Source organism: Sparus aurata, chromosome 9 (assembly GCF_900880675.1).
Source record: "Sparus aurata chromosome 9, fSpaAur1.1, whole genome shotgun sequence".
In the NCBI taxonomy this organism is placed as follows: Eukaryota; Metazoa; Chordata; class Actinopteri; order Spariformes; family Sparidae; genus Sparus; species Sparus aurata.
The window spans coordinates 17,563,817-17,586,831 of record NC_044195.1 but is presented as its reverse complement, the minus strand read 5'-3'; the positions used below and the strand labels follow the sequence as shown (position 1 = coordinate 17,586,831).

The window sequence follows — 23,015 nt, the reverse complement described above, 5'->3', positions numbered from 1 at the left end:
TTAATGTCTTTTGTAATTACTGTTCCCCGTAGTAATTATCACACTGGACAATTTATGGATTAACATATTGATTTCACTTGACCCCTTGGCAAGGCTTAATTTGGACAGAGAAGATACTTTTGGCTTGTGCTGCCAAACAGCCCTCGGGGCCCCCGCCGGAGCTTTGCTCTTTAGGCGTGTCACGGCATCTTTAGCAAAAGCGTCCCACGGGACCATGATCGGGGTCCTGGCCTTTGGGTTCAGGGCGCTGCTCTGCACGGGTATTGACTTTAGCCAGACGTTAGAAAAAAAAAAGAGAAAAAGAAAACAAAAAAAAAAAACTCCACGAGTGAAATCTGAGAGGAGCATTCGTAAGAGTAATTCATTAATCTTCACGCAGGCGATTAGCGCTTTGAAGTCCTCGATTTTGAAAAGCCGTGCTCCTTCCTTCGCTATTCCCCCCCCCCCCCCTCCTCACAGGCTGTTTAGATAAACATTGGAAATAAACAGATTAGTTAAAATCATTAGGCAGACATCTTAACGCCGGCCTGTTTTGGAATGCTGATAAGTGTAACCCCCTCTCTGCAACGGCATGTAACGACGCCCTCACGTGTGCTGTGCGCTCAGAAGGAGCAGTAATGCATTGCTGATTATGGAGAGGGGAGAATACTCTGTCAAAATATGATCAATAATTCCTTTAGGACCCCCCCCCCCCGCTGCTCTGCATGAGTAATGGCCTGATTAAGCTTGAGAGAGGCCGGTGGTGAACGACGGCCTCTCCTCCACTTCTGCGTCCATCAAATAATGAGATCACCTGAGACAGCCACCGTCACCCCCACCCTCTCCAACAGGACGTGCTGACAGGACACTTGCCCTCCAATTGATCATATTGTCATTCAAGCCCGTGCTCAGGAAACACACACACACACACACACACACACACACACACACATTCACGCACACACCCACGGATGCAAACTGGGAGATGCAGCGCCAATGGTCACTAATCTTTTCCCCCGTGTTATGAACTCTTCCCCCGGCCACACGTTTTGTCCCCGAGGTGTGTCAGACAACACGGCTATAAAAGGGCTCACCTACAGAGATGTGACACTCAGCCGCCACAATGAGCCATCTGCAGGAGCCCGGTCATCTCTCTCCTTTTGAAAAAGTGGGACTTTTCCCTCTCTCGATCTCTCTCTCTCTCTCTCTCCCTCTCAATGACATGGTTATTATCTTGGTCACTTAATCTCCTCAAATAAGATTGATTTGTCCTTTCAGGCTGCGTCAGAGTGCCTCTGTCGGAAAGGCGCTCGGGCCATGGGAACCCATAGAGTTCCAATGCATCCTCACAATTTTCCCATTTGATGGAGGTCACAGTCACTCTGAGCTGCTTCTTTGACATACTGATGAGTGCACGCACAAAGGCCCTTTCATTGTTACAAGTAATAGAGAGGAGCACGGCGACGTGCACAATGCGCGACAGGAAGGGATGCGGGGCTGTGAGTGTGTCATGCAAATATAAAGATCCTGAACTGAAAGATAATAATGGAGGGAAAAAAAATAATTTTTCCAGCTTCCTCCCCGTCTTTACGTTAACAGGTAAGCAACTCAGCACAAACAGATATGACACGTATGAATATTCAGCGTATGGATGCTTCTTTCTCTCCAAGGGTCTCAAGATAACTCGACAAGATTAAATACTCCATCTTTATTGCAATAGCTGTCCACCAAAATTCCCCAAACTCCTCTGAACACTTCACGCATTTTGCACAACACTTATAGCAATGCTCGCTGTAAAGGAACATTTTTATTCACAGCATCGTTCGATACCCGCTGTCAAGGTCAGCATTCTGGTGCGAGCTTAATTAAAACATGAGCTTTTTTGTACTTTCTTTCTTCTGGTGTAACTTTGTTTAGTCTGTTTTTTCATAAATCCCTCTCGAATCGAGTGCGAGGGGTCTGACAATGGGCAACAATTCGCACAAAAGGGATAGAAAGCACAGAAGTTCATCTTTAATAGGAGACCTGTGAATGCTTTGAACAGTTTTGAGATTTGTGATCACATTTAACTTTTTTTTCCTTTTTTTTTGCAGACGTGCGCATTGAAAAGGCGGTGAATTTGAATGAATTTTGAATGAATCTTGACCTTTTAAAGCTTAACTTTCCGTTCATTTAACCCGGATGCGCACAAATCCTTAGATTCGGTTCTTCATTTCCTATTCATAACGCGAGGGAAACTTGCAACGGGGATCAGAGGTGGTTAATAAGCTGGAGGCACTATACCGTCAACTTTCATACAAGTGTGTTTGATGTTGTGTGCGATGTTTAAGATGAACAAGTTGCCCTCTGGATTTTTTTTTCTTCTCTCTCTCTCTCTCCCTCTCTCTCTCCCTCTCTCTCTCTCTCTCCCTTCCTCACTTTGAAGGACGATGGCACACTATGAAAAGCCGGAATAGCATGTTACTGCGCTGCCACGGGTTCAAGGAGATTGGATCACTTTTTGTTTGCCGAGCGGCTTCAATTCAGCCTCCACATAAAGAGAGGGAGACGAGGAAAGGACTGAGAGAGAGCAGTCTTTGTGGGGTTGAAGGGAAGAGGTGGGTAAAAGAGAAAAAAAAATTGCTTTGGTGCATCAGTTTTTCTCTGATCCCGACTGGAACTATAAATGTATCTGAGAGATGAGCTATCTGTGGCGATGCTGTGCCACAAGCAGGGCCTTTTCTTCCCTTCTGTCCCTGTGATGAGTTAGCGGGACCTGGAGTGATAAAGCTGATAGAAGGGGGCTGCTATCAGGTGGCAGTCGGGGTAATTACAACTCTCTATTTGGGGCTTTGCAGTGATGCTGTGGCGATAAGAGGGGAATATAATGAGGAAGAAAGGCCAGCGATAATGTATCCGCTAAATGGCTCAAAAATAGTCTATCACGGGAAAAGTCATCTCTGCGCCCGAAGGGAAACAAGTATCTGCAGATTTGGACCACAGGGCCGTGCAACCGAGACTACGAAGGAAGGTTTAAGCTAAACACACAACCATTTGGGGGGGAGGGGGGTGGTGGTGGTTGGCAGCAATCACAGTTCAAAAATCTGACTTCTCACAAAGGCTAGGATAGGCTGTTTTTTTTTTTCCCCTCTCCTAATGATCCAGGAAGCTGTTTGATTGCCGCCGCCGCTATTTTGTTTGCCCCTCAGGGTGCGCAGATATTCTGCAGTGTGAGATTACATATAATACTTTGACAAGCGCTGGTTTAAAGATGAAGGTCTTATCAACCTCGCGGACTCCACATCCCTTCTGTGTCGCCATTCTCCCTTCCATAATGTGCTTTCAAAGTTTGTTGTATCTGTCAGCACAGGTCCTCAAAGATTGAGCTGACAATCACTCCTCTTCCACTGCCTCTTTACCATCATTCAAGCATTCACTCACGCACACTTGCTCAGTCCTCAGGGCCATTTTTTTTTTTTTTTTTCCTGTTCCACTCCCCAGTCTTTAATACATACTAGCGCGCGCAGTGTGTTCTAGCTTGTATGGCTGTTTCATTGTGAATTGCAGATTCCCTCCACTCGGGATCATGACCACTATCAATAGTATTTCCACTAATGTGATTAAGTTAATACTGTGCTCTATGAGAGGATTATTTCTCAATTCCTCTTGATATGCATAATATTTAGGTTGTGGTTGAGTAAACATTTTGGTTCTTTACCAAAATAATTCCCAGTGAGACAAAGACACGAAAGTCTGCCCTAAGGAGCAATAAAGACTGTATAATTAGAATGATTAAAGAACTGCACAACTAATTTGGCACTTATTGAATGTATTTTGAGAACACAACGTTCAAAATAGGTCACATATTTAAACCACAAAAAAAATATTAACTTTATTCACATTAATTATGCATTTATTCAGGCGCCTGTGTGTGACTCATTTGAAGTGATGCAGGAGTCGCTCATTGTCCCCTCCACCAATCCGATCATTATGTCGCCTTGCACTTAAGCATATTTTCTACGTATTGTCGGGGCTGTAAAGAAAGCTCATTAGACAAAATGACTTCTAATCTAAATGCAATCATCTTTAAATAGTAATCAATCGGATCCCTTACAACACTGCGCTGTTTGTCATTAGCACTTTATCAAAGGCTCACTTAAGATAAGATCCTGCGGCTAATGGCGCTTGATAGGGACAAATTGACTTTCAATACGCTCCACATCAGAGCAGGAAACGCTCTTGTCCTTCAGCGTGCGCACGACATGTTTGCTTTTGCTTTTTTTTTTTTTTGCTTTTTGAAGATTTTGTTTCCTTGTTCAAAAAATATGAATACCTTTGTCTTAATCTCCCACAAATTTATTTCAGAGGAGGATTCATGAAAAAAAAAAAATGGGCTGCACGATGAAAAGAGTGAACCGAGCACAGACGGTAATTATGTTTCAAACAGTATCATAATTCTCCTTCTTTCAGTCATGCTTTTCAAATAGTTTTTTTTTTTTTTTAGCAAAACTAATGAAATATTTTGCTCCACATTCACGCAGCGTAAAACCCTTAATCTGTAAATTGGCTCTAAAAAGTGGAGCAATTTGCAATCTTCATATAAAGATTAATGAAAATCCTCAGATGGAAATGACATGATACCTTTATTGCTATTTCTATTTTTTTCTTTCTGTCTTTCTTTCTTGCATCTGCTGCTTCGTCCTGTGCGTCTTGGCCCCGGCCTTGGCATATGGCAGCAGCTCCTGCTGGAGATGAGGGAAGGGGAAGATCCGTGGCAGAGCTGTGATCAGACAGGCAGAAAGAGAACCACATCAGGTACACAATCAGGACCCCTCCCCCTCCCTTTCTTCAAAACCCTCCCCGATAATGAGCAAACTTTCATGTGGCTGCAAATACCACTCTCCTCTCCTGTTTGAAGTGGCAAACACCAGATATTGTTGTTTACCCCCGTCATCTGATAGTTCAACTTATGTTATCTTCAGATCAATTTATGTAAAGGCTTCCTCCTCCTTCAGGAGAATAAACACTTTGTTAAGGGGAAAAAAAGGAGGTACATTAGAGGACTCTTTTATGCAAACTGGGATTATCCAGGGGATCCTCATCAACTCTCTTTGTAATTTTCTTCCCAGAGTTAGTGGAGTGTCGAGCACGCAGAATAAACTGTTTTGGTGCTATCATGAAGATTCCTGCACCTCCAGGGGGGTCTCCTATTTCAGAGTGATGGCTTTAGCACTTTAGAGTGAACTGTGTGCGATCTCGGCGGGTAGAGGGGAGGAAAAGAAGAAAAAAAAATGTCCCCATGGGCTTGTTGTTGCTGCTGTCTGCCTTCTATTTGCATGATATTTTTCTATTCAGTCTTATCATCAGTGTGCTGTGAGGTGGGAGTGCTGGCTCCGTCTCAGAGGCTGGACCCGGGCTTTATCGGCAGGTAATTCTCCCACTCTCACTAACTCATCTTGAATTATTTAAGTGTTATTTCCAGGGACCCTGGCAAGAGGTAAAAGAGGTGGTGGTGGTGGTGTGTGTGTGTGTGTGGGGACACACACACACACACACACAAACACACACCCACACACACTGGATTTTTCTTCTTCTTCTTCTTTTTTTTTTTTTTTTTTACAAATCAGATATCATTAAAATTGAGTAAATTACTGTTTTCTCAGCTTGCAAAAATAAATAAATAAATAACTAATAATAATAATAAGCTGTTCTGTGAGGTAGATATGACGAATCTTGACATTCTGATGAGGGAGGAAACATGCTGGATGGCTGCGCCCGCTGCCGTCAGAGCAGGGCTCAGCAGAGAAGGCCCTGGCGTCTGCTCACATCCTCCAACACGTGTTATTAAAAGGAAAAACAGAGGGCAGGATTTAAGTAGAGGTAAAACAAACAAAAAAAAAACCTCCCAAAAAACTAATCGTTCACATAATACAATAAATAAATTGGATTAAACTGGAAAGAGGGATTTGACAAAAAAAAAAAAAAAACAGCAAACAAAAAGAAGAAGAGGGAACTCTCCAGGGAGGCCAGTAAAAAGGACGCACTGAATCGCTTTCCTCCCGATAAGAACTTTCCACCCTAACTTATTCATAAAATTCATTGCAATTTTCGGTGTGTGTGTGTGTGTGTGTTTGTGCGTCATGAGAGCCACATGCTCCCGCGTGAGTGAGTGAGTGAGCGGAGCGCTTCAGTGCTGTAATGTTATCGAGGTGAATGACAAGCCGACAAAAGGCGGACGCGCGGTGTTGAGAGATGCTGCGCCTCAGAGTGGAGCGGCAGCGGCAGCGGCAGGTCTGTCTCTCATCCGGTCCTCCTGACGCGCCGATCATCCTCACCTTGTCAGGTCCCCCCCTCTACTACTTGAGACAAAAGGAGCGATCCCTCAGTGGAGCTGCGATAAAAACAAGCGTTAATCCTTGTTAACAGGAAAAAAATTCAAGACAATGTCAGGCTGAAGAAGAAGAAGAAGAAGAAGAAGAAAGAGGCGCTGTCTCCTGTTAATTGCGTCATCACTCAACTTTTACCTCGTTGGTAATCTGTCGACATTTTCTTTTTGCATTTAACGAGCCCAATTTTGTATTTAATAATAACATTATTATTATTATTATTAATAATAATAATAATAATAATAAAAATAATGAAACTAATAATAATACTAATAACAATAATAATAATAATAATAATAATAATAACAACAACAATCCCCCATTATGTGTCGTGCGCACTGTCCTCAGATTAGGCTAAAGCGTTAAAAAAAGAGAACAACAGTGTGCTGAATTGGAATTTGACATCCATTTACATCCTAATTTAAACGCTCGACCTACAGCCTAATTCCTCATTTATAATATTGTTCGATACAGCCCTTCTCCATTTCTTTCTTTTTCTTTTTCTTTTTTTTGTACACATATAATTATGTATAACGGTGAAGGGTGTGAGAACAAACCACTTAAACCTACAATTTGCTCAACAAGTCCTGCAGATAGCTGTAATTGCTTAGTTGAATATTCGACAACCTAATTTCAGTTGTCGACTCGCTGCCCTTGGGAAAGTCCTTTGAAGTGAAAGTGAAAAGGGGGGATTTCAGGAAAGTAATTAATTTCACCGAGCGCGATTAGAAACACTTGAGACCCTCCTCTGCGTGCGCGTATTTACGACAAAACGCAACAATATCAGAAAATTAAAGAAGATATATTCTTTTACCTCCTCTTGCGTGCGCGCCTATACTTCTTTTTTTCTGTTGGCAGTGCCACCCATGAGGGGGGGAGAAAGGGAGAGGAGAGGAGAGGAGAGGAGAGAAGGAAGAAGGGGGCAAGAGAGAGGAGGGAAGGTGAGGAAAAAGTGGAGTGACACGGGCACATTCAGGGCTGGTTCTTGATTGTCAATTAAACAAATGAAAACAGAGGGGGAAGAGGCGATTAGGCGTGTAATGATACGCGCTTTAAATAAGAGAGGAGTGTGTGTGTGTGCGTGCGCGCGCGTGTGTGTCTGTCAGTGTGTGTGCCTGTCAAGTATTTGATGGCTCCGATTCAGAACCTGAAGTTCAATAATAATAATAATAATAATAATAATAATAATAATAATAATGATAAAGCACCTGTCTGCAGCAGTCTCTCACTTATTGTGACAGTGAAGAGGCTCATCCAGCAGGTAGTTTAGACACATCAGCCTTAACGTAAATAAGTTAATGACGTTTAATTGATCTGAGCAATCCACACAAGTTGCTCACAAGGGTAAATAATACTTCATAATGGTTCCGAACAACACCGAGGCTACCGAGAGAATCAACTCTCAGGTAGTAAATAAACATGTATACATATATATGTGACGACTGACGAGATGCGTTTCCTCTTTAAGCAGGGTGGGATTTTGGGGGGAAAAAAAAAAAAAAATCCCTCAGTGGTCGGTCTGCGTGCGGCGGCGCCATTGCGCATGCGCCACTGGCACTTTCACTACCTGCCACACAAGCCTGTATTTCACATGGGGCAAGCGGGAGTTATCATCCACTTGCGTGAATGCTGCTGCTGAGTGGTGTTTGACAGTCTCGGGCGACAAGAGGAAAACAAGACAGCGGGTTTTTTTTTCTCTTCTTCTTCTTCTCTCTCTCTCGCTCTCTCACTCTCTCCTTCCCCCCTCTCTCCTCTCCGCTGAAGGCGTATCACACTGATGGATGCCACCATGGAGCAGAAAACATAAGTTGAGCGCTCGCACGGACGCTGCCACTTGTACTTTACAGAAGATAATCACCGGTGGGGATGAGGAACTGAAGTCTTTTAGGTGAGTACTAAGCCAGAAAAAAAGCCGCGGCTGTCGTGAGTGTTTGAATGAATATGACTGAAATCAGAAACTTTTTCTGAGGTATGTGTTTATTTGCTCTGATTTTTGGGGGGGCGAGTTATTTAGAGTTATCTTTTTTTTTTTTTCTCCTTCTTATTTTTGTTCCCTCTCGCAGAGTGATTTGTGCCAACTATGTCGAAACCAATGGATCACGTAAAACGCCCGATGAACGCTTTCATGGTCTGGTCCAGAGCCCAGCGCAGGAAAATGGCTCAGGAGAACCCGAAAATGCACAACTCCGAGATCAGCAAGAGATTAGGAGCGGAGTGGAAACTTCTCACCGAGTCTGAGAAGAGGCCATTCATCGACGAAGCCAAGCGACTGCGGGCGATGCACATGAAGGAGCACCCAGACTACAAATACAGACCGAGGCGGAAGCCCAAGACTCTGATGAAGAAAGATAAGTTCTCCTTCCCCGTGCCCTACAACCTCGGGGAGCACGACGCGCTCAAAGTGAGCGGACTCTCCGGAGCGCTCTCCGAGTCCGTCCTCGGGAACCCCGACAAGGCGGCGGCGGCTGCGGCGGCCGCGGCGGCGAGGGTGTTCTTCAACCCGTCCATGTCCACGAACCCCTACTCCTTTTTCGACCTGGGATCCAAGATGACCGAGCTCTCCCCACCTTCGTTTCCGTACGCGTCTCCGCTGGGCTATCCGCCGGCGGGCGCCACGGCTTTCACCGGGACTGGTGGCGGGACGCACACCCACACTCACTCACACCCGTCCCCGGGAAACCCAGGCTACATGATTCCTTGTAACTGTACGGGCTGGCCCTCAGCAGGACTCCAGCCGCCCTTAGCATACATCCTGCTGCCCGGGATGGGAAAACCTCAGCTCGAACCGTACCCTGCGTACGCTGCGGCGTTATGATAAGGCCCCACTGTGGACTGGACTTCTGCTGAGAAACACAGAAATGTGAAAAAAAAAAAAAAAAAACAAGAACAGAACAAAAACAAACACAAAAAAAGCAATTCATGCAAGAGTTTTATTATGCATGCAAAAAAAACTTGTACATGTGATGAAGTGCTCGTAGTCTCAGATATCACATGTGTATGTATATTGATTAATGCCTTTATCTAAGGTAATGCTTATTTAGAGAACTCTCTAATCTATCATGACTCAGCCATCGGCCCCTCGCAGCCCAGCTTGGAGTGGGAGGGGGGGTGAGGATGATGATGATGAGGATGAGGAGGACTGGAAGGATGGCACACATTTGAGAGGAGATGGTTTTTGACAGGTACACACTTGCTTCGATTTCTATCTCTTTTTCTTTTTTTTTTTTGCACCTGCTCGACTCACCTGTTGGAATCACCGGCAGAGACCACATTAATCACTGGATCACAACGCTTTTTTTTTTTTACACCTCTCAGATGGGGCTGCTGCAGGGGCTGATGGGCTGTAGTAATCCACGGATCAAGGAGGATTGTCACAACATTTCTTCTCCCCCCCCTCCTCTCTCTTCCACCTCCTCTTTGAGTGACTGTAAATGTGTACAGATAAAAATGACTCTAGTTTATTTGCCGTTATAGGCTTAGTGTTTGAGATAGCCCCCCCAGGAAAAACCTGCGTATTTCACTAGAAATCCGGTGTATATTTTGAGTTTTTAAAAACCGTTTTATAGATGTCTGTAATATTTATTGTTTTGTGGATTCTATGGTGACCTCCCCTCGCATCCCATCCCTCACTCCCTTCCTCCCCTCCCTCCCATCCCTCCCCCAGGACGATTTTTTTTATTTTTTTTTACTTTAAAAAAGGACCACACTTTATATGTAGAGGATGTAATTTATTTTAAAGGTGACATTCAGTTTTTTTTTTTTTTACCCTCCAAACAGTAAAAAAAAGAAGAAAAAAAGAAGTAAAAGCTCCAATTTAAATGCAGATGGAAGTTTATTGAAGGAATTTCCTGATCTCCCCTCCACCTCACCTCACCTCACCTCATCCTCCTCCTCCCACTTCTCTTCTCCTATCATGTGCAGCAGAGAGAAAAAAAAAAACAAACCTTTTTCAACTAACTCTTATGGAATTTGTATGTTCTATTTTTTTGTGTTTTTTCTTTAACCTCCGTTCTGTACTTCAAAAAACCTATTGCTACTGTTCACCTGTTGAGCAAAAAAAGGACTACAATAAAGCGTATTCGGATTAAAACGGAAAAAAAGGGAATCGCGGCCTGTGCTTCTTGATGAGATGAACAAGATTGTTATCTTTTCTTCCTTTTTTTTCTTCTTTTTTTTCTCCTCCTGCTTCTGCTCCTCCAGTCCAGGTGAAGTGTAAGGTATCCTCCAAAGGCCGCTTTTGTCCCGCGCTTTTGAATGGCATTACTGAATGAGGGAGGGGAGGAGGTGGTGGTGGTGGTGTGTGTGTGTGTGTGTGTGTGTGTGTGGGGAGGGGGGTGATCTAAATCAACTCCATTGTAATCAAGAGCCAAAAACCCTTATTTATCACAATTTTAATCGTGAATAGGGGAAGGAAGATAAAACTGTGTGGTTACTCTGAGCTTTCTTTTTTTTTTCCCATGAAGGGACAACAAAAAAAAAGAAAGAAGAAGAAGAAGAAGGGGGGGGGGGGGGGGGGGGAGCTTTTTTAAAGGCTGCAGAACAAGCTTGTCTTTGAGGCTTTAAAACAACCTGAGCTGCTGTACAAAGTGAGAATTAAAAAAAAAGAAAAGAAAAAAGGACAACACACTCACCTGTCCAACCAGTGTGTGTGTGTGTGTGTGTGTGTGTGTGTGTGTGTGTGTGTAACAGGTATGTCATAACAAAAAAAAAGTCAATCCATGTCTGATCTTTTAACTGTGTGTTATTTCAGCAGATCAACCCCCCCCTTCCCTTCACTAGGTTACACCGAGAGATTAATTCATAAGGATCAGAGCGATTATGCAAAACTAATTTGGACAGTCCAGGGATAATTATCTCCGCCACGGTTAATTAAACCCTTTCACCGCTATGTTCTCCATTGTGACACCCACCACCCACCCCACCTACCACTCCTCTCCTCTCTCCACAGAACTTCCTTCTTGGCCCCAGGGAAAAAAAAAATAATAATAACGCGCGAGTGACCTCGTGTTTTTTTATTTTTTTATTATGTGGAGTGTTAATCTGGAAGCAAAAAATAACTGAGAGGTGTCACACAGCCGATCCGTGCATGCTGGAATGTGTTGCTCCAAAGTAGCCTGTATTTTTATTTACTTTTTATTTTTAACCATTTCGGTTGGTTGTGCGGTAATTTATTATTTTATTTTAATGCCTCGATAAAAGAAACGAAAAGAGAGAAAATGTTCCCAAAAAGTTCAAAGCTGATTGAGGATGTTTTAAACTCAGGGGCCTCTCCGTGTGATCAGCACACACAAGGAAGGTCGTCAAGTCAGTTAGAAAAAAAAAAAAAAAAAGAGCTTGCATGATGAGTATTATTATATTTTTCTTTCTTGAGGTAAAAAGCAGAAGAAGAAGAAGGGGGGGAAGAAAAGCTGAAAGAACTTTTTTTCAACTCTGGGAGCGTTTAGACGGTCGAGGGGGTTTTGTCTGGGAACAAAACGTGGGTTGGGAGGTTTTGTGAGAGTGTTGTTTGTTGAAGTGGAGCTCAGCAAAAGCGGCTGCTCTCCCTCATTGTGATGAAAGCAATCAGTGGTATTTGGAAAACTGTTAGCATTGTGCACTTCTTCTGTGTCCGTTGTGGAGGATTTCTTTTCACAAGGTTTTTTCTTTTCTTTTTTTCTTTTTTTTTTTTTTCAGCCGATCCAGCTGGCCGGAGTGAATAGCACTGCAATGTGTACACGCTTTGTCCCTGCGAGCCCTTCAAGTAGCCCACATTGAATAGAGTGAGTTGACACTGCATGACAGTGAAACAACATAATAAAAAATACATGAGCGCATGAATGGAGGCAGGCGCATAAATAAATAAAATGGGTGGCCAAAACTGGATAAACTGAATGACAAAACGGTGAAAGGGGAACAAAAAGATATCTAACACGCTAGATTAGCATTAGAATGCAATCTACAAGCCAGAACAATTGATGAATAGGTTTACCGGCCAAGAAAGAAATGGACTAAATGCCTTTTGAATAGATAGCCTATGTTTTCTTCTTCTTCTTCTTTTTTCTCTAAGATGGCTGAATGAATGAGAAAAAGGTGGAGGAGATGCAACTATGGAAATAAGTGGGAGAAAAGTTTTTTTCTTGTCAAATGTTTTTGTTTTTTTTGTCCACTCCTGATTCCAGGATCCCTCTATCTCTGGGGCGATCAGAAAATTCTGCTTCCCCAAGGTTGAAATTGTAGTTGTGTGACTGTCGTGGAAAAAAATTCTGTTCAAAACCCAAACTGCACGAAGAGAGATCTGGTTTTCTGGGCTTCACCGGCTGAGATTGGCTTTTTCTCGCCTTCGTAAAGGCCTGAAGACACATTTCATAATCGTAATAAAGGAAATAATTGTTTGAAATGTATTCAACTCATCTATGTATTGTCATAACTTTCTAATAAGAATACGTTTTAATGTGGTTTTAATAGATGATGGCTGGCTGGGATGAGCAATCTGGCCCTGACTTGAAAAGAAGCCATGAAGGAGCGTTGACAAAAAACCCGGCAATAAATGAGACAAAGTGACGACTTTATTTTATTTATCACTTGTTCAAACCCAGTTGGGATCCTGTAACATGCAGCCGCATACGTATGTCCATCACAATGCCTTCATCTTGGCACCGAGTTTTAAATATTAAAGGTGCACTATGTAGTTTAAGAAAAGAAAATTAAAACTCAGAAATGTGACACTTACAAAATGATTAAGGTGATAAATAATGCAAAGTGACAAAAATTGATGTGAAATCGGGTATTTCTGTAACAAAATATACAGGCTGTCCTCAGAGGGAAATCACGTCCCCATAACGTTGTGTGGAGGCAGAAAGCTGGCTATCGAGAAGGGTCTCGCAAATATAAACAAAGTGAAACAGTTTTAAATTGTTTTGTCCTTTAACGGCCGTTTGTTTATTCAGTTTATTCTATTGTGAAAATCAACGTGCAAATATTTCCCCTCCTCTGATTAAAAATTGCTTTCCCAAATCTACATAGTGCACCTTTAAAAAAAAAAATTGTCTTTAGCGAATCTAGCGAGAGTGTTTACGCGAGATAAAGACCGGTCCTCCTCCTGCGTGTTCATTTATTTATCGATGTCTGTTAAACTCAGAGCAAACGACAGTTGGGTTCTGAGATGACAACGCTGTTTAATGGCTTCGACTCAACCTTTATTCGTATTGTTTCGAGGAGGCGAGATGCAGAGATAAGTGGTGGGTAAAAAAACCAGATCACCCTGTTTTAAAAAAGAAATTGATATCAATTATTCAAGCTGTAACTTCACAATAAAATACATAAACAAAGACTGAGTAAAATGGGAGTTTATGTTTTAATACATTTAAAGAGCCGACAGTGCCCGCCTTGGTGTCCTCCTGACAGCCGGTACAAAAGGTTCCTGCAGAAGATTTAAAGCTATGGCTGCCTCATGTTTCCATAAGCCCCCCCGTCTGATGCCCTGATATCATTATGTCTTAGTGTTAAACCCTTTATGTGCCTGTAAGACATTTGTAGAAGTGAGATTAGGCAAATTAACATACATATGTATCACCGGTTCAACCATGTTGACCTTAGAGGGATGTACAATGGCTCCCTCATCCCTAATTCGCCCGGGGCTGCCCCACGAGCATGTGGATTATCACCTGGCTTCAATGGCTCGAGATGGATCATTTTAGTATTTTTTTTCTGACATGAATAATACATCAATATCATCTCTTTGAGGATATTTTGCTCTCTATTTGTTTGCAGGAAAAAAAAAAGTCAGCCTCTTGCTCACCTGGCTGCCGTAGCATGCGTGCAACACTAGAGATATACAGCTAGGGCTGGCCCCTCTGTGAGGAACCTCAAAGAGTCTGATCACTGGCTCCTCCATCTCATTTTAGGCAAATCAAAGTGTGAAAAGTCTCTCCTGAAGCAATATCTCCATCATCAGGTTGGGTCAAGAATGTTTATGAAGGCTGTGTGCCATATTACCTGTAATCTCCGGAGTATGAACTGCCGTATTTCTTACTACTCTATGCTCCCAGGAGGGGAAAAAAATGCCCAAAATTATCTCACATTGCACCTTTTCCGCAACACCTCAACGTGGCAAATCAAAGCCTCAAAACCGTACATGTCACTGTGCCCAAGGTCACCGGGAGAAATGAGAAATCTCTGTGTACTGTACAGTCCATCCCTATAAACATGCCACACAGCCTCTGAAGTCTGACTCTGCTTTTAAGAAGTCCAAGTTTGTTTAATAGTACATAATGCAATAAGTCGATGGACCCCCGCCGGAGTTCAGAGAGGGAACGCTTGAATTAGGTCGGGGGGCAGGTGGGTGGAGGCAGGAGGGGGCCGTTGATGGGTTGGGGGGGTGGTGGTGGTTGAGGTAATCATGAGTTTTTTGGGGGTGAGACGAGTGAGCTGGACTCATAGTGTCTACCAGACTGTCTGGCATCCAAGAAACATTAACTCCAGTGTTACAGCCTTACTGTTATCTACGACTACGTGTTTATAAATACAGTTCTTATATCTGTAGAATATTCCTTCAATTTTTATACCCTGATCTCAGCTGGTGAAATCACACTTTGATAAATCCCCGTGTGGAAACAAACAGCACCAGCTCATTGCTGATGTGATATTAACAGTTGAAAAATATACACATATATGACATTGATTTATCATCTTATTATTAGGTATTAGGTGATGTGGCCTCAAAATAATATTGCGTTATTTTAAGCCCTATATCTCGATATTTTGATATCTCCTCAACTGTGCTTTATAAATACGGGCAACAAAATAAAAAATCCCAATATTTTTGACCAAATACCTCGATGTTGATTCAGTGTTAATATTGATACTTTCGCAAAATATTAACACAGTGACATTTTGGATAAATAATCAATCTCGACATTTCTTTCTCTATTTGTTTGCAGGTAAGTCTGCGTGTTGCTCACCCGGTTGTCATGGCACGAGTGAGACATTTTACAGCCAGGGTATATCGATATAGCGTCAATATTGTAGAGCTCAGTGTTGGTGTAAGATATTAACAGGGTGAGAGTTTTGATAACTAATCATCAGTGATGTGGAAGGAATAACTAAGTGGGTAAAGGCAAGTACTAGAACAAGCAGAGCAGTCTAGTAGGTTCAGAGAATGACGTCACTTTACTGTTATTAAAACCAGGAAACTGGAAAACACCTATAACACAATAATGATATACATCATATATGATGTCCAGAGTTAACTAATAATCATATTTTTCTCAGAAAATTGTGAGAATTGATTTTTGAGATTACATATTTCAGACGTCTGCCACGAAAACCACATGTCAGTTTTATTTGGGGTCACTCGGCTGCAAAACGTGGTTAAATAAAACGGACTGACGTTTGCTCCATATCTGTAGTCAGCTCTGCCCCTCCAAAATCTTAAATGAGTATGTAGGCACACTTGTCAGTATCCTCTTTTTGATTTCTGTTGGACGTTTGTTTCGTAAGGCATCTCACAGGGCGTTCAAAGTGTCTTGGGTCTAATTTGCTTCAAAAATATAGTATGTCACTGTGTGGGATTTAGGATGTGGGTAGAGTTTTGACAGATTTAGGGACACATGCATTTTCAGTCCATGCACCAGGGTCGTGGAATAACTTGCAAATAGATCTGAAATTAGACACACTCATGTCCATTGATGTTGTTTGTCTTAAAGGTGCTCTGTGGAGTTTAGGGGAAGACATTTTAATCAGAAGAGAAAGATCTCCATTGGCGGATTTTTTTTATATATGCCGAAACAAACTAAATAAACAAACTACCTTTGTAGTTAACCAATAAACTGAATGAACAAACTGCCCTCGAAGGACAACACAGTTTCATACTGTTTTCCTTTGTTTATATGTGGCGGACCCTGCCACCTTTCTAGCTTCAGACAGTGTTCTGGGGACCTTATTTTCCTCTGACAACAGCTTGTTAATTCAGTAATAGAAAAAATACATATTTCTGAGCTTGTGTTGTTACCTCATTCATAATGTAAATTAAATTCAGAGTTCTAATTACTTCTCCAAAACTACACAGTGCCTCTTTAAGAGGCCACTGTGTTTTAATACCAGTATTACTATTGTATTGTGATTTTTTGCAGCTCACACTTCATGTGTTGCATTTTAGTATATTGTGATTTTGCACGGCTGCCACCTCGGACAGGTTTCTGTTGTTAAAGAGATCTTGAACTCAGCAGGAATTCCCGGTTTCAAAACAAAAAAAATAAAATGAAAAAATAAAATAAAAGCACAGCACTTTAATGCATTTCTTTCTTAATGACTATTTGGTAAACAAAGGAAATATGTATTTCTTCAGGTATAATATGTTTAAGATTCATATTTTTAGATGTACTAACAGAGTTTTATGACCATTTCTGTATTTCATCACCATCACGTGCACTCGCAGTTTATTGGCAAAGGAAAGAGGTACTACGATGAGGTCAAAGGATAAAAACAAAATATTTGAACGCATTAAAACGTTTGAATTTGAAATCCTTTACATCATTTTTTGCACATGCAGCAGTGAGATCCAAGGACGTGTAGGGTTTGACTCTTCTTATCAGATTGTTGGAGTCAAAGTGAAATAAATAAACAATGGATATCAGTGCCCTCTAAACGCTGAAGAATTAAAAACAGATTTCAACCATCATCTCTAGATAATCTACTGTCTTCTCCGGACGTAACAGTCTCTAGGTGTGATTTAAAGACCACCATGAGGGGGTTGTATCCGAGTCAGAAAAACAGAAGGAACTCTGCTCTCAGCGGGCTGCCGTCTGACTCTAAAGCTCCCACTGCTGTCTAAATGAACTCACTGCACTAATAACCTCATATTCATATTCAGCATCATAAATAGGAGCATTATTTCATGAGCCATGTTCACACATCACAAAGGCCGGTTCAAAAATGTACAATTTAGTACGAGAACACTACACACAAGCACATGTATTTATACTTGGGGGGGGAAGGTGCAGATGTTGTGGGCTGACACAATTGAATTTTTTGACAAGATTAGACTTTTTTATTTATTTATTTCCAAAGATCCTATAGCTGCTAGGTAGTCACCGGAATCATTACGTTAATAACCTAAAACACGAGGCATGGGATTACTCTGTGAATCCATCAATAAATTAGAATAATGTCAGTGAGCAGCCTTAAAAAAAATGTTCTCCAAACTGACATGACATTTTTTGTTCCATTTCCAAATGACCGCTGGCAGAGATTGCCGGCTCTCCTATTAATTCTCAGGTTTTCAAGGAAAAAATATATCTATCATAAGTAGAAATAATGAAGTTGAAGAGCCGATGCCCCGAGGAGCAGTCACAAAGAATTATATCTTTCTATAACACAGGACACAGGCGAAAAGATAAGTACCTGTCAGTTGGCATACTTTCTGCTACATGTGCCTATCAATAAAAAGAGATTATTTTTTTTCTCCCCAGTTATTACAACAAAGATCTGGGGGGCTCGAGAAGATTGCACCTTTAATGAGGAGGAGTGATTTCTTTCCTCCTGCACACTCACAACTGCACTTGAAGTGAGTGAGCTGTAATGCCGTCAATTTCCCCCTCTGTCTCGATTCTGCGAGAACTTATTAAAATGAAATATTGCCAACATTAATTCACAGGGATTATTTATTACATTTTTAACAGGATTATGGTTGCGCCTGAGCTTGATTTGGGATTCACACCCGGCATTGTGATAGCGTGGTTTAGCAGTCAGAATTCTGCAGCCCTGTCGTAATTAACAGTGGCAAGATAGATCTCTGCCAAGTGATACGTCGTAGCTCCGCGGCTAATTTTTGTGTACTGAGATGCTGGAACGCTGAAGGGGTGCGTTCGGTGGATGGAAACTTGAAATTTTCTGTCTCCATCAGTGGAGGGTGGCTTATCATCATACTTTTCCTCTTAAAGCGACTCCGGTCCAGGTGATTGCTTTGTAGCTTGCGTTGAATTGTGTACTGTCAAGTGTATTGATGGCACGTCTGTGGCTGTCAGATTTGTTTTCCCACACACGCTTTTGTAGCCATGGTGTAATGCACTGGAACAACCGTATGGATGCCTCCATAATGGACGACATAAAGAGTGCGAGCGTACGTACCTGGGTGACAGCAAGGCAATAATTCGTGCGGGCACCTTATCGTATTCAGCAGAAAATCCAACGCTTCCACGTCTTTAATCTCGGGACGTGACTGCCCCCTGAAACGTGCCATTAGTTATACTGATGAAGGAGCATGACTTCATACCTTAATTGGGCAGTAATGCGAGGGTCCTCAGAACAAATCTATTATGAATGGTCCTACCAGACATCACACATGCGAGGGGTTGCCCTGACACCCTGCACATCTTCAGCTGCATCATCACGCTGCGTCTAGTCGCATTGTGTTGTGGAAATTTTCCATCTTCTTTGTTACCGCAGAAAGGGTAACATTGAAGGTAATGGCTTTTCAACATTGTATTTACACTTGCTTTGTTTGCTCCTGTGTGGGAAGAAAGGGGACCTATAAAAGCATGTGAAACAGGGAAAGCAATCAAAAGTCTGGCCTTCGTCGGCGCTGTGCTGCTAACAAAAAATGTTACAAGGCTAGGAGCTGCTGAAGTACTTGCAGACAGAGAGACATTTCGGTCTCTCTCTTTTGAGCCACTGAGAGGTCCTCCTCTCTAAACGTTTCTCTTTATTTTCAGTCCGCATGCAGGGTACATGGTTTTATTCAGCCCTCTTCTTCCACAAAGCACGCGGCTAAGTCAAAGTTACCAGCAGCAATTAAAAGTACATAAAATAAAGAGAAATACTTTGAACTGTTAGCTGTTTATGGCAGATCCATGGCAAAGTCTGGAACTTTCAGCGCTTTGATTCAAGCACACTGAAGTTGTTTGCATGAAAAATAAAAATGGGTCAAGTGGAACAGTGCCCTTTGACAGCCCCTTCACAAAAAATGGAATGAAACCCGGGAATAGAGGCGTGTTTTTTTTTCTCCCCCCCCCCTTTCCTCAAAGAGATGGCACCCATACAAACTCTCACAGGAGACACAAATGAAGTTGAATGTCTAAAAGCGAACCTCTACACTTTGATATTAGCGCAGACAGGTGTAAAAATACACATAGCTAACACAGAGCAATAATAAGAGATTTATGTATGTAGGGCGCAAAAGAAATGCAGAGCCGTTGCCTGGTGCTGTCAGGTTCGTTTTCCTGTTGCGTCATTCACCATGCCAACGCAACACTGGAGCCAAATATGGCAGAAGCCTCTATTTCTCGTACCACGTGCATCATGATCTCTTGTCAGGCGAACAGATGTCTGAGCGCCAGGGATTGTCGGATGTTTGTGTGTAAGAAATGAGTAAACAAGTTGAAATATTTCCCCCCTTTAATTTGATGCACAATGCATCCTGACAGCCAATTGCATTCACACGTACGAGAGACCCGGTGTCACATGTCAGGGCCCTTTTCTGATCAGATAAATAAGTTGGTTTAGCAGCAGGCGGTTAATAACTCCCTATCGCCACTCGACATGGCGAATCGGGCGTGTTTTTTTTTTCTATTTGCCCTGTAATATTATCACCTCCTTCTGACCCTATCTAACCTTTTACCTGTACAGTCAATACACTCAGTGGTGATAAAAGACCACGAGTGAATGGAGTGTGTGTAATGTTGCAGCCAGCAGCGATTACAGGGGTAACATGAACGCTTGGAAGCAATACTGAGACAGGGCTTTTTGTGCCTCCTAAATTGCTGGACAGCTCCAGGGCTGACATTTAAAACATAACATCACCAAACAAAAACACATTAAAAAGAGAAAAGCTGAGCAGGGGGCTTTAAGGAAAAACCTGAAATTCAAGTTTTGGCGAAGGCGACTGACCCAAATTTCCTGCCCCTTCTTCTCCTTAACATGCTTCTGCAAGCCCGGGCCCTGGGGTGACGTATCCCTTACACAGGAATTGCCAGTGCATTTACATAGCATGGTTAATGAGAGATCAACACCAGGAAAGCGCCTTGAATATAAAGCTTTCTTGTAAAAATAATGAGCGAGCGATTGATCCATACTCAAACAAGCCGGTTTGCTGAGTTAATACCAAAGGCAGATTATAGCCAGTGCCAAAAGTGCCCTGGCGTGCGACGCCTTTTGCTTAGAGGGTCCCCAAACTTGTCATCACATTAGCACATGGTCAAGGAGTACATCCTACCACTCTCATAATCTGCTTTCCTGCACAATTAGCCTTCTATAATAAGGCAGCTGCCTGACAGCCGGCAGGGAGAAAAAGAGGAAAATCACTGAGTTTCACATAGGATGGATGGATCGTTTACTGCCGCTGAAATATAGACTGTGATTCTCTCTCCAACTCATCACCTACTGCTGGTCCTCACATCAGGTCTGAGCGTTATGACAACATGGAGGCTTGCTCTTCTTTATTGTGCCAAGCATCTATTGCACTTTGATGAAGCCAGACAAAGGAGGGTGAGCGGGGGTGGGGTGGGGGAGAGAAGGAGATAGAGAAGGGAGAGAGAGCACCCGTGGCCAGGGCGAGATGCGTTTTTAGCTCGGAAAAAATCTGAGAGAATCAGATGTTGGAGAGGGTAGAATGGCAGGGGATGGCAAGTTTTTTCTGAATAAAATAATAGATAATTTCATTCCAACAAAGGCGAGGAAACTATGGGCAAGAGAACAAAATAGCAGGAAGGGATGGAGAAGGGAAGGGGTTTGAAAAGAATAAGAAGAATTCAGTGCTGCTTCTTGCAAGGGAGAAAGAAAAAAAAAACATTGATGACACCCGGTTCCATTCTTCCGCTCTCCCCTTTCTCTGCTCCTCGCCTCGCAGCACGGCGGGCTAAGCTGGGAGCTGTAATGTCATTAAATTGCAAATGCTTTTTTTTCATTTCCGACACACACTGTTTACTTATCTGGCAAAAACATATGTTGGAAGGAATCCGTTAAATTCTGCCCATTGCCTTGGGTGAAAGTGCAATAGAAACGGGCCCACTGAGCTCCTTCTGTCGTCTCCTTTTAGCACTTTGCCTTATCTACAAGGCTGCTTAGCAGCAAACTGGCGAGTTCAATGAAAAATGAAGATACAGTGCAAGATTAGGGAAGAACAGTGAGGGGAGAAATGCTTGGAGAGAGGGTCATCCCATTGCAAATGATTTCACTCCTCTCCATCTGCATAAATGACTATTTTTAAGGCATCTCCAGCGTCTGTATATTTTTCTCACTCTGCCACACATTTAATTTCACGCCCCGTGTTCTGAATATGCTTAAATGCATATCTCTGATGCACCTTTAAGCCAGAGGAAAGAGGTTGGGGGGGGAGTGGGGAGGGTACGAAAGCAAAATTAAAGATAAAATGGTGTGATTTGCACTACAAGTCTATTACTTTATGGCATTTACATATAGTTTACCTCTGCAATTCCAAGATTTTTTTTCCAAGCACCTTCCTATCAGCATTTGGGCTTGTATAAATATGTATAAATCTTTGTTGAGAAAAAATAGAATTCCTAGCACTGCACTGAAAAGTTTGAAGGGTGCACTTTCTTGCCTCAACTTCTTCTCCTGCTCCCATGAGACTGTCAGCATATCTGCTGGGGGTGTTCTCTCCCGGCTTGCCCCAACAAAGGCACAGGCTTCAAGCACTTTGTGCCCCATGATCCCCTGATACTCCTCCCCTCGGTGGAACGAGTGGGGAGAGGGGATCCCCGGGTCAGGGCTTGGCCGTGGCTTTAGAGGAAGGGCCTGGCAAAGCCCCGATGCTGCCGAAGGAGCGGCATCCTTGTCAAACAAGTGGGTGAACAGCTCTGTGAAAGCCCAACGTGGACTCCAAGTCATGAAGACTGTCATAGAGGAGGCCAGACTCCCACACAGCTGGGTCTCTCACAGATGACATGATGAATGGTGGCTTCATGTGTGCTGCCGCCGTGCTATCAGGTGGATAGCACGTGTTGTTCTACAGTGGCGAGGAAGTTTGAGCTGCGAATGGTGAGCCCGCCCCTTCGCAGCACAGAAGAGGAAGGCTGTGAATTGGCCTGGGAATGAAAAGGAGAGAGAGAGAGAGAGAGAGAGAGAGAGAGAGAGAGGGAGAGGGAGAGAGAGAGGGGGAGAGAGAGAGAGAGAGAGAGAGAGAGAGGCTATTCAGAGCACGATTCCTTTCCCTCATTGTCTGCCCGCTTAGATTTGAATACGCTCACTCAAAGCAGACGAGAAAAATGCTTCAGACCCTCGCATTGTTGGCTTTCTCTCTCTTCTTTTCTATTTGCAATTAAATGCATTTCAAATGGAACAACTGTACAGAGAGCATTTCTGATAAGGAGGAATTCCATTGCCTTTAACCTCCTTTGTAATGGCTTTGCAATTTCTGAGCACTCTTATTATGAGAATTGCACAATCAAAACATATCGCTGAATAGAAAATGCCATACAACTTAAGTATTGCTTCATTGAAAATTAAATTGCATTTAAAAATCATTTTTGGTTCCCCTGTGTTCCTTGTTGCTTAAGCCAATCTTAGTGTTTCTGTTTTGTTGCTTTGTGTGTGACATTGTTCCTTGACAGGACCCTTGTGTCCTGAGCAGTATCACGCACGCTGGTCCTAAGCATGGGATGAGATCAGTCAATTAGAATTAATGTCATCTGGTCATTTACAGCTAAACACCCTCCGTGTGCATTGTGTTTGCTTTGT

The 23,015-nt window shown here is 42.7% G+C and overlaps 2 protein-coding genes across 2 annotated transcripts in view; both read left to right on the top strand.

Moving 5' to 3' along the window:
- Positions 1-23,015, top strand: part of LOC115588392 (multidrug resistance-associated protein 4-like) — an 88,657-nt gene that overhangs the window by 61,963 nt on the left and 3,679 nt on the right. The window contains exons 31-33 of the mRNA XM_030429003.1: positions 4,324-4,386; positions 4,695-4,773; positions 5,314-5,386. Coding sequence (XP_030284863.1) covers positions 4,324-4,386; positions 4,695-4,773; positions 5,314-5,386 — 215 coding nt within the window. The remainder of the gene's footprint in view (positions 1-4,323; positions 4,387-4,694; positions 4,774-5,313; positions 5,387-23,015) is intronic.
- Positions 7,904-10,449, top strand: sox21b (SRY-box transcription factor 21b). The gene is made up of 2 exons (XM_030429006.1): positions 7,904-8,232; positions 8,408-10,449. Exon 2 carries the CDS (start codon positions 8,425-8,427, stop codon positions 9,157-9,159), a length of 735 nt encoding a protein of 244 aa, XP_030284866.1. The 5' UTR covers positions 7,904-8,232; positions 8,408-8,424; the 3' UTR covers positions 9,160-10,449.